Genomic DNA, 12144 nt, shown 5'->3' with positions numbered 1-12144 from the left:
GGGGGGGGGGGGGGCGTATCAAAGGTGAAGTTGACTGATCTAATGTATATATGCATATATGAATTGACATCATCATCATCGTGCCGCCCCCCCCCCCCAGATTTCCAAGTCTATCTGCGCCTATGTTCTCAATTGAAACAACGAAGATATTGCCTGATTCCTCGGGGCCGTCTTAACGCATAGACCCACCAAGCCAAACGCGAAGCTCGGGACATCACGGAAAAAGTCATCTCACCTACAGCCATTGTATATACTACAAAAAAGGGTAAAGATGGCGCATGCGTTGATCTGCTATATCCAATAACTATTGGAAATGACTTTCTACAGTGACGTGTCACGAGATTCGCGCGGAGGCCTTCTGCTATAGATGGTGTTGACCAAGCACGACTCAGAGAGCCTTCTTGGGTGCATAGGAGGCGCTCAAAGACAAGCCAGGTACTATGGTCCCATATAGCAGATGCCAGTTGAGCAAATGTCTCAACGTGGCTTCAGTGATCTGGGAGTGATGTGCAAATGTGCCGCGGGGGTCTCTTAAGTGAACTCTAAATGTGTCGCGGAATCACTTAAGTGATCTGGAAATGATAATTAGATATAAATATAAAAATAGCCGCTGTCCAAGACCAGTGGTTCCCAAACTGTGGGTTGCGACTTCCTGTGGGCCGTGTAAATTCACTTACTTATTACAAATTTACATTTTATTTACATTACGTTTGAGGTCGCGGCCAACTTCAGATGACTTCGAAGGCCACATTTGGTTGCGAATATATGTCTTAGACCAGTGGTTCCCAAACTGTGGGTCGTGTAAATGAGCTAGGGGGGTTGCGAAAGATTTCCCAAAATTTACGGGTCTTAAAAATAAATTTCTTTTTTTTCGCAGCTAAATAAATACATATCAAATCCAGAACACACCTTATAATTCTTAGCTGAGCTACTATTATCCATATGAGCACTCGCTAGTCAAAAGTAAAGCACAAACTACATACAGTGTCCTGACGAAGGAAATTCCCCCATTAAAATTGACAATCTCAACAACGAAATATCATTATTTTTTCATGCTGCAGACACAACCCTGTAAAATATAATTTATTTATTAGAAAATCGGGCAATCTTTCCCTCCTTCAGTTCAGAAACAAACTAAATGGGCAAAACAACACCCTCCGTGGAAAAGAACCGTTAAAAAAATTTATACATATTAATAGCGGTCTGTGTTGCTTGGAAAACAATTGATGTTCATTGTTGTAGTGGCACCATCTGTAGTAAACATATGTAAGGAACAAAGCCGAAGATGCGTCCTCATTACCAAGTTTAGGAATTTCTCTCTGGTAACCCAACTTCAACACTTTCTTTTACACACTGGGTACGTAAGAAATAAATAATGTTGTTACATTGAACTCCTGCTGCTATCTATGAAATATTTAAAAAAAATACTAAACATTAGCTTGTTGTCATCTTTACTTGATAGGTGGCAGCAGGGGTTCCAATTCAAGGATGCTTCTTACATGTAATATATAGTTATTTTCAATATTTTCGTAGAAGGCATATTTTTGCTGATGAAATTTTATTTTATCCATTTAATTGGCTATGGACAGACGTAAGTAAAGGCTAAGTGAACGCAAATAAAGGCACCATTTTTTCATGGTGAATTAAGTTTACAAAATATGGACGTTTAGAGTCTGAGAATGCTTGTGCGTACACCGAGTATTTTACTGTGCAAAAAAAGTCCCTACATTTTAAAGGGTAGCATGTTATTTTTTCATTCTACACAGATATCGAAATGTTGTGTGCAGAGAAACAATAGCGAGCTAAATCTGGTGCTTTATCTATAGGTAAATAATCCCCTGCATGTGTAAGTAGATTTGTACAAGCCATCTCAGAAGCCCCTTTGAATCAAGTTTAGGTTGCGACTAATACGTTAACAGCTTTCGCGAATCTCAAATTTCGGCTGTGACACATAGGTTAAGAACCCTTGGCTGTAAGTAAGATTTGTGTACGACCCATCTCGGAAGCCCCTTCAAATTAAGTTTGGGTTACGACCTATTTCGGAAGCCACTGCGAGCGAAGTTTGGCTGATTAGATCTAGGTTAAGAACTCCCAACTGTAGAAACATTTGGATGACCCATCTCAGAAGCCCCTTCAAATCAAGCTCAGGTCGTAACTCATAGGTTAAGAGCCCTTATGAATAAAGTTTGTGTTGTGACCGAAAGAATCCCCGACTGTAAGTAGATTTTTAGGACCTATCTCGGAAGCCCTGTAAATCCAGTTTAGGTCACGACCCTTAGGCTAAGAATCCTTGACCGTAAGTGGACTTGTATAACCCATCTCAGAAGACTGCGAATCAAGTTTTGGTCGTGATCCCATAGCTCAAGAGATCCTGGCTGTTAGTGAATTTGCACAACCCCTCTTGAAAATTGAGTAAAGTCTGGCATATTTATCTACAGGTTAAGAATACCCCCCCCCCTCAACTGTAAGTATTTTTACTACGGCTGGTCCGATTATTCGAGTCGGTTAATCGATCAATTGTTAATCGCAGTTAAAAATTTTAGTTGAGTTAAACGAGACGATTAACTCGATTAAAACTGTTATTAAAAGTTTGTGAATTTATGACATGAATGTCGCTCTCCACTTGTTAATACAAGATATACAAAAGACTGGATGTTGTGAAGATATTTATTATTTGAGATGTTAATTTTTTTTTTTTTTTTTTTTTTTTGACGACCTGGTGGCTCGTCGTCCATGAGCTATTAGCTGATCGGTTTCACCGTCCATTGCACGGTTCCGTTCGGCATATATACGCTCTAGCGAAGGAAAATCTCTATCTCCTCTGTAGCTTAGTGGTCGGAGCACTCGTCCGGCAATCGAGGGACCCGGGTTCGACTCCCGGTAAAGAGAGATGAGGTTTTTCCTTCCTTAAAAAAATTAACATCTCAAATAATAAATACCTTCACAACATCCAGTCTTCTGTATATCTTCTTGTTTGTGAATTTACTTGATTTTTTTTGAAAAAAAAACTGATTAGATGTCATAAATCATGTTTTATGCAGAATATTTTGGATAAGTGGATAAATGATCATATTTAAAAATATTTGAATCAAAATTTTGATGAAATCAGATTCAACGAAAACTGATGATTTCAGTTTCAAATCAAGTTTCATGGAAGTTTTAGAAGACGACTAAAATTCATTGTCGCCATTGTGAACATTAGTTTTGTTTGAATTCTTGGAAGCCTTAGTTCATCTCCTCACAAGTACCATTTGGAAGAAGTTTCTAAAAAAACAAGCAACACTGTAATCGAAAGTAGTTTCGAAATCAGTGAATAACTAAAAATAACCTTTTTTTTTTTTTAAGAACGACAAGATCGAACTGAAGAAATTACAGGTTATGGCAATAATGTTCATCATATTAAATTGCTTGAAGCGGGCAGCCTCAATTTCTTAACTTATATTCCTATATTTGTTTATATCTACCAAATAGGTGAGTGAAATGAATGAAATACATATTTATAGCATCTATTAACATTATATGGTCACAAAAAATATACAATTAAAATCTGATCGATTAAAAATTTTAATCGATTGCCAGCCCTAATTTTTACAATTCATCTCTGAAGCCCCTTTAAATCCAGTTTGGGTCACGACCCTCAGGTTAAGAGAACCCTAGTTTTGCATACACACACACAATGAAATTCAAAAAAGAACGAAAAGCCAGAAACATTTTTTTTCTAAGTGTGTTCTGTAAACAATATTTAATGTACAGCATGAAGAAAGAATCATAAAGTAAACAAATATCTCTAATACAACAAAGAACCATATATTTTCGGCATATAATTCAATAATTTCAAAAAATAATATAAAAGAAAAAAATGGGGAGGAAAAAAACAATAGGAGCGGAGTGGGGAGGGGAAGAACAAAACCCCACTTTTCGCCTAAACATTTGTTCCTAAAAACCAAACATATCTCTTCCGAGTGTATACATATAAAGAGATAAACATATAATTTATTTATTTATATATTTATATATATAATATATGCATCTTCATTTTTTTTGTTTGTTTGTTTCCATAAAGAGCAATAAAACAAATCTTATGTTCAGAGCACAAAATATTTACAACGACAACGCAAGCTTCTTCTCCATCTGTACATAAATTACAGTTTTAAAGCCCCTTTTTTTGGCCTTCCCTTTTTTTTTGTTTCTGTCAATGAACTTTAGTTGTTTTCAACAACTTTTTTTCTTTTTACCGATATTTATATACTTTGCATATGTATACAATTTATTCAATAATAATAATCATCTCACTGGGCTAAAATGAGCTACATGCGATACTGTAACAGCAGCATTTGTCTGTCGTTTCTTCCCACCTCCAACAGACATTGTACCTCTCTTCATTGGAGTTTGAAAAAAAGGAGCAAAAATAAATAGAAGTAAAAATTACCCCAGTTTTTTTTTTAACAATCATTAAAACGACACAGTAAAAAACAGAAAAAAATTATTTTCGATCCAACACGCAACTACGAGTTATTAACAACAGAGATGGGGGGAGGAAACCAAGCACTTGGCATTCAACAGTGAGAAAAGGAACCTTCTTTATCATCGTGACATGGGGGATATGAAAACAAAATTACAGTATATACATATACATAACAATTCAGTTCCGACATTCTACAATAAAATCCTGAAATTGTGTATCAGCCTGTCCGTTATAACATAAATAACAAAAAAAGAGAGATAAACTAATTTCTAAGAACTTTTAACAAACAGATAACAAATATCGGAAATAACTGCCAACAAATTTTGAATTTTTGTTTGCGATTATGAGAGTATTTAGATGCAATAAAATTGAACATGTACATGAATTAAACAATCAATGAAATTCTTATCGCTAAAAATAATTCTAACTGCTCATTACAAAATCTATATTATTTATCTTCGGATATAGGAATCGGATAAGATTGCACAGTAAGACAAAACACTTCATAATATTGGTAAATAAGAATAAAAACAACTACTGATGTAATTCTATTTCTTTGAATTTAAATTTTGTAACTGTAATCAACAGCGTCATAAATTTAGCAGTTTCTTTAAAAAAATATAAAACATCTGAAAGAAATATCGAACTATGCGGTAACTCATAAAAATGCATAAAAAAGATAATGATTCAAAGACCCAAGTGACCAAGCTCTTTTAATTAAGTAGATTTGCGCTCAAAACACAAAATTTTAGTAGAGACTAGGGTAAACTGATGTAAAAAAAAAATGTGTTGCATGTTTTGAAAAACGATACTGCAAATCTATTTATCACTTTCAATACATATAATTTATACTGTGTAAGTCCAAAATATAATATAAAATTAAAATATGGTAAGAACTATTAATGACCTACCTCAAGGGGTAATTCTATATTCCCTTTCCCATATATTGAAATATACCTCGAAATTCAGAGAAAAGTGCAGTAACGACAAGTTTTCTTTCTGTAAATATATTACACATTTGGACTTTTTGTTTTCTTTCAAGCAATGCACTCGTTAATTAATTAGCACGACTTCATTTCTTTTTTCAAATCATAACCAACTGCCATTTGCATTTGAATGAAAGTGATAAATAGCTGTATTGATAAATTAATAAGGCAAATAAATGACAGTCTCTGATGAGGTGTCTTTCGGAAAAGCAATATTGTTGGTATGCATAGAAAACGTTGTGCGTAAAAAACAACTGCACGTTCCACAGGCTCGTAACTAGGTTAGGGTAACCGGGGCACAACTCCTTAGAGCCCATAAAAAAGATTTACACTAATTTCGCATATTTCTCAGAAATTCTGACAGTTTCTTCTTTGACATAATCTGCTGCAACATGAGAGGAGGAGCAGCAAACCCCTCCTTGAGCATAATCCTTTCAAGGGATCCAAAGAAACAGTCTGATCCACGGCCCCAAGTCGAATTGGGGCCTGCAAAAAATTTTACACTTATTTTGTACATTTCTTAGAAATTTTTAATGTTTTGAGTTTGCAAAATGGGAGGAAGATCTCGGCATAACCCTTCTGGGGGGGGGGGGGGGAGCAATAAATAGTCTGCCCTGTGGATTTGAGAAGGCATGCTACGTATGGCCAACTTTGTAGCAGACAAAAAAAACAGCAACAATAGTTAACTGGTTTCAATGCATAGGACAGTAAGTAATAATGCCATAACTAGCAATCTATTGGTCAGAAACGTAAGAACTTTTTATAGAACATGGACACACATCAAAGAAGCAGAAGAAAAAATTGAGAATTCTGACACAGCATTTTGCATGCACACCAACAATATATGTGACTTTAAAATCAAACTCTGCTCAAAAATTGGAAAACGTTGAATAGTGAAACAAGATGATATGAATCTGAAAGTTCACTAATTTTTTAAATAATAACGAAATTTCATCCTTCGACTCCCCGTCACCCTTGCTATCAACCTCCCATAACTGAATATTTAATTTTTTGCATATAATTATTCAACATAATATTATTTTTCAAAGTAGATAGAATAAAAACCAATAGACAGTGGTAGAAACCAAAATAGGAACACATGATTAAAAAAAGACCTACCGCAAATGTGTTTGCTCATTTACTGATCATTAATTAATGATACACGGTAGAGCCTAGATTAACTGAAACCTATGATCGGCTGTTCATGTGCACTTTTCACTGGCATAGCACAGAGCTTGACAGGGGCCCCAAAGCAGAGTGTTTTGCATTGTTCTACAACGAGCCCCCAACTAACTAAAAATATTCAGTGGCAAAAATTCCCATAATAGTGTTTTTCTACACTGAAGAATTAATAATAATTTTAATAATTAATAATTTTTTTCCTTCTTTCTTTAAACTTCTTCCCGAAATTGTTCTAAAATGTAAATTGGTAGTTTTTGGCATATTCACACACACACACACACACATATATATATTCGCCCCCCCCCCCCATAATTCTTACAGTTACTATTACAAATCAAAGTTCAGTTTCAATATACCTATATATATAAAATTGATTTTCTGTATGTCTGTGTGTGTGTTCTCTATACAAATCTACAATTTTAGACCAATCTCCACCTAATTTTGCATGTACACCATAATACCAAACAGGACCTTGAACGATAGGCTACTTTAAAAGTTTGTCACAGCTGGGCGAAAAACCATTGGGCAACAATGGTTCCTGGGCCTCAAAAACGACTTTCAGAATGTTTACTTAGGTTCCCAAACAATACGTCTTAGACATGTTTATTTCTTGACAATTGTTTGCCACTTCTTTAATGCTGGTGAGTATATGAGGGGAAAATCTCAACAGTGCAGCGTATTATAGCTAGTTTAAAATGTATTGTAGACTTTACACAAATGTGACTCCGACAGACTTCAAATTTACACATCATGATCAGAGAACATCTCTATTAAACTAGGATCTCATTATCTGCGATGACCTCAGACCCACTACCTCCAGTTAATCGAGGCTCTGCTGTACTACACATTCAGAAATCAGAAGTGCAAATTATAAGCTGATGTCAACATTTTATGAGTCATATTTTGTTCTGCATCCCCCTTGTTGTTCTTTAGCCCCCCCCCCCCAAACCCTTTTAAATTTAATTCCGACAATGTGAGGAAAGCATGATTTTTAGCCACAAAATATTGAAAATTTAAAGAAAATTTGTTCTCAAGTCCTTAAAATAATTTTTCCCCCGGCTATGTATTGCGTAAGTTATATTTCAACAATTGATAAACAACTCTGATAGAGCCCCTTTAACTAGAACAATATCATCATTACAACAATATAATTCTATTTCATCTGGAAAAAGAAAAAAAACAGAAGTGAAATCCATTAAACGAATACAAAATTGTGATGAATCATTATCTAGACTGGAATTTGGATCACTGAAACAAAACAAGCGCATGAGAAAAAAATTTGATGTATCTCACAAATAAATAATCACTGGTCAACACTAATAATATAATATGTGATTTAAAAAAAACATTCCTCCACTTTTGAAGTCAGCGTTTGGTACTCTGATTTTTACATAAAACCACATTTATTCATCCGTCAACTGTACATATGACAACAATGTTCGCTCAACTACCTGTGATAGATTAAATGGCAAATTAAACATCATCATTGATCAAAAAGGAAAAATCAAAATCCATAAGTTAAGCCTGATTAACATGTTGATCGTTCTGTGGGAAAGCCTTCACCCCATTGTAAACAAAAATTTTAGCTTAAACTCAACATTTTTCAAGACATAAAAACATTTGAGCTCTTTCAATGTGAGCACCGCTAATCCAAGATACAAACATTTTAAAACCATGTGTATTTTATAATATAATTGCATTAGAAGTCTTGTGCTTTCTGAAAGCGCTCAAAGAAAAAATTCAATACAATGAAATATTTTGTACTCTGCGAGTAAATTATGATTGTGTTCCTTCCAAAGAAAATAGATAAATGAAATAGAGCCCACTGCTACTGAACTCTCTGTGTTTGAAGTTGAGAGTGAAAGAAAATTATCCATCGATGAAACCTGAAGTGACGGGTGGTGCCATCTGAGTTTACAAGTCTTGATTTTGGAGCTACCACTTTTTTTTCCACACAATATTTCATGAGGGAAGAGGGAGTGCTTTCATTTCGGACATTAAGGATTAATCATAGTCTATCACAAATTGGATTAGACTTGAAAAAGCAAAGATGTGTACATTAATGTTGAGCATTTTGGTATTGTCTCTATCATTGATCATTTTTGTTGCACACACCACAGCCATTTTCGGCAAACGGGGGCTATTTAGACCAGGATCTACAATTTATTGCAGATTTTGAAAGCCTTTTTTTTGTACTCGCATAGAGATTGGAGTGCTAAACCCTCCCCCCCCCCCCAGTGCGAAACTCTCTGCAGTAGCAATCTTTTTCTGTGGTCATGTCATCATTTCTGTTGTACCCCCACATCAGGAAAGTTTCTGATACACAAACTAGGTGTCAAACTCACAACACCTGTTATAACATCCTTTGGTACTTTAGGCGAGTATCTTATTGACCTGAGCTACTGCACCTGCGTATTGTCTTTATCATAATTTCCTCCCAAAGTAAGATCCCAGGACCAAGAGAATAAAAGATATTATCCTGATGCTTTGAAAAAACACTAATGGCACCTTATATCTAGAGGCAGAGTTATGCAGAAAAACGCCTGCTTACGGCTTTGCCACCTGCATGCTATTCAAAATTTACTACCCTTCTCCCATTCTAATTTGGTGTTCCAGCTATAACTCACTTAGTGCTAGAGTAAATATACTTCTGCTTTTATTGATTTAATAAGAATTGCAATGCGGAAATTTAAAAAATAAATAAAAACAATGAGGGGAACACTTTCCCACAGAGAGGTTTGTTTCAGTAATTCACATTCTCTGCATCAATCAATAACTATACATACTCATTTTGTATGTTGCTTCACGATAATTTTTTCAGCACCATAATGATATTAGCCTGCCCCCTTCTTTACACTCTTATACAATTTGACGAGGGGCAGTAACAAAGCAAAAAAATAGGAAAAGAAATCACTAAATTTTTTTTTTGTTCTTTTTTTCCCCATCACTTGGTTTGCTAAGAAGCTAGAAACGGGATAGGGTAATCATCGGATCCTGAGCTGCAACTGAACAAGATGTCTGCAATGATGTTAGCCAGTTCCTGTTCGATGATTTGTGACGTAGCCAGTGTCAGAAGGCGTTGCTGGTACTGGAAGAAAGCAGTCTGGTTATCTTGGACAGACGCCAAGTTTTTCAAGATTCTCGCAGCTCGCACTACCATGTTCGGCGTGGTGCCAATGATTTCGGGATTGTCTCTCAGCTTCTTTGTTCCCTGAGTGCTGGCTACTTGGAAAGCACTGGCTTCAGCCTGCTCGATGAAAGCAATCAGATATGATATGCACTGACTCTGATTAGCAATCGTTCTAGCAACCCCTGGATCTGCCTGAGAAAAGCTTGAAAGCAACACTATTGAAAACTCACGCAAAACTTTGTCCTCCACCGGACTTAGAGTCCTGGTGAGGAATTCAAACAGCTTTTCTATTCGGAGCCACGGTGGAGTGGCAATCATGAGGTCCACGTTATTGTCCTGAACAGAGAGTTTCGAGAGTGTTTCCAAAGATAAACGCTGCGGCGTGAGGACGGAAAGTGATGGCTTTACTGGGAGAGGATCTCTGGCATACGACGATGGGCACACGACCCAATGAAGTAGGCCATCCAGTATAGGCAGGCTTATCTCTTCGGGAAAAGGGCTCAAGTCCAACTGACCAGCTATGTTAGAAAGTATCACTAGTGTGTTGTCTCGTAACACATGCAGCAAACTATGCCACCACTCAAAATCACCTTGTAAACTGTTGCAAGTGTCGTCCGTTTCACAAACATCCACATCTTTATCATATTTCCGATGCGCCGGCTTCACTGGTTTATGGCTATGATGAAGTAGCAACAGCTTGCCTAGGACCAACAACAGAGAAGAATTCTTATTCATTTCCATGTCGTTACCAGGAATAAATGACAAGTTCCGGATGATGTTTGAGATACACATGCAGCGGCGAACTAATGCTTCCTGGTGTTCTGTGAAAAGATTCAATGATGGCTTGTCACAGCTGCAAGCTTCGTCTTCAAGCTCCTCATCATGAGGACGCTTCAGACTCTGTGACCTTAACCTGGGATAAAAAATTTCTTCTTGTTCTTCACTTTCTTTGGTCTGAAACTCTGGACTTCCTTTTTCTTCCGAAGTGTCTGGTTTTGAATCTCCGTCTGCTATACTTTTTGTCTCGATTTCTTCAGATTTTATTTGACTACAAGGTGATAATGACAGAGATGATGAATCTGAATTTCTCTGGTCACCATCAGTTCCTGAATTGATGTTCAATGCAGAAAAATCCAGCCGCGGAGTCACTGTGTTCACATCTGTGAGTTCTTTCTTAATGTTCTCAGCAGCCTTGTCAATGGATTCACTCGAGTCATTTTCAACAGATGTCCGACTGTTCTCTGTATCTGAATTTGAATTTTCATCAACCTTTATGTCTTTGGATGCGAGTCTGTGCAGGAAATCACATTTCTTAAGGACAACGATAGGCTCCCCTTTGCATGGTAAAAGCATCTGCTTTGATTTACAATCTTTGATGCATTCTGGATAGTTTTTAACTGTTACTGGAGCACTCTGTGAATTATCAGTCTCCTTTTTCGGTTTCTCAGTATCCATATCCCTGAAAAATTTGATTCTATTACCACTCACACTTTCAAAAGGAGTGGCGATGTGATCAGTGATGTCACAGAAGCCAGTCTGCCAATCATCAGCGGTAATGTCAAAGCCTTCATAAGCATCCCATTTCTGCTCTGGATCGATGAGAAACAAAGCTTCATCATACTGAATGTTGACAGCCTTGCTACATCTGGTTTTAAAAGTGAAATTCTGAGAATTCAATACACTAGCTTTGTCATTCCAGTTAAAGCTGCTTGTTCTCTTTCTTCCCTGACAACTGCATAGTGATGAGAGACCTGATTCACAATCTTTCGAAGTTATATTTCTGCTGCTTTTCCTTTTGACGGAACCTATTTCAAAGTCCTCGAAAAGACCAAATATAACATTCAAGAAGCGGCGGTAGTGCTCGACTAGGACACTCAAAAGTCCAGGTAAATGACTAAGCCGGAAATAAACAGCTGAAGAATTATCACAGAGTAAAACTGATAGAGCATTCAACGCCCAAGTGGATTCTGTTAAAAGTCCTGATTTCAGAGAAAGCATCATTTTCCATGGGTCGACCGGGCTCACTCGTTTTGCTGAGTAGCGTCTTTTCTTCCAATAGTTTGGCTTTACAGATTCTACAGAGCCTGGAGGAAATTCAATAGGCTTTTTTGGAGTAGGCATATAACAATGTGGAGGAGCTGTGGGTGTTGAAGGTGCTCCTTGCGGCTGAAAAAAAAAAAATTTAATCATATAGTTTATTTCTGGTATGAATGTTTTAATTTACATTTCATTTGCAACAGAAACTTGATTAATCAGTCATCTAGCCAGTCAAATTTCTCCCTTTTCCCATTTTTAAAAAGTTTGAAGCTAGCATAATATATTTTTGGATTAAAATTTTCTTACAAATACATTGAAACTAACATCATGTTCTTAGCTAATTT

General features: G+C 36.5%; 1 protein-coding gene across 3 annotated transcripts in view; it reads right to left on the bottom strand.

Annotated features, from left to right (window-relative positions):
- Positions 1-3716: 3716 nt before the first annotated feature.
- The window catches only part of LOC149064490 (trithorax group protein osa-like), a 115341-nt gene continuing 106913 nt past the window's right edge, over positions 3717-12144 (bottom strand). For all 3 annotated transcript variants that reach the window (XM_089255303.1, XM_089255304.1, XM_089255305.1), the window contains one exon: positions 3717-11929. In XM_089255303.1, coding sequence (XP_089111429.1) covers positions 9590-11929 — 2340 coding nt within the window. In that variant the 3' untranslated portion in view covers positions 3717-9589. The remainder of the gene's footprint in view (positions 11930-12144) is intronic.

Source organism: Pholcus phalangioides, unplaced genomic scaffold, assembly GCF_987345545.1.
Source record: "Pholcus phalangioides strain wild (caught in Gottingen) unplaced genomic scaffold, Ppha-v1.0 ptg000042l_1, whole genome shotgun sequence".
In the NCBI taxonomy this organism is placed as follows: Eukaryota; Metazoa; Arthropoda; class Arachnida; order Araneae; family Pholcidae; genus Pholcus; species Pholcus phalangioides.
Note: the sequence above shows the minus strand (reverse complement) of the source record. Positions and strands in the feature narration are given on the sequence as shown.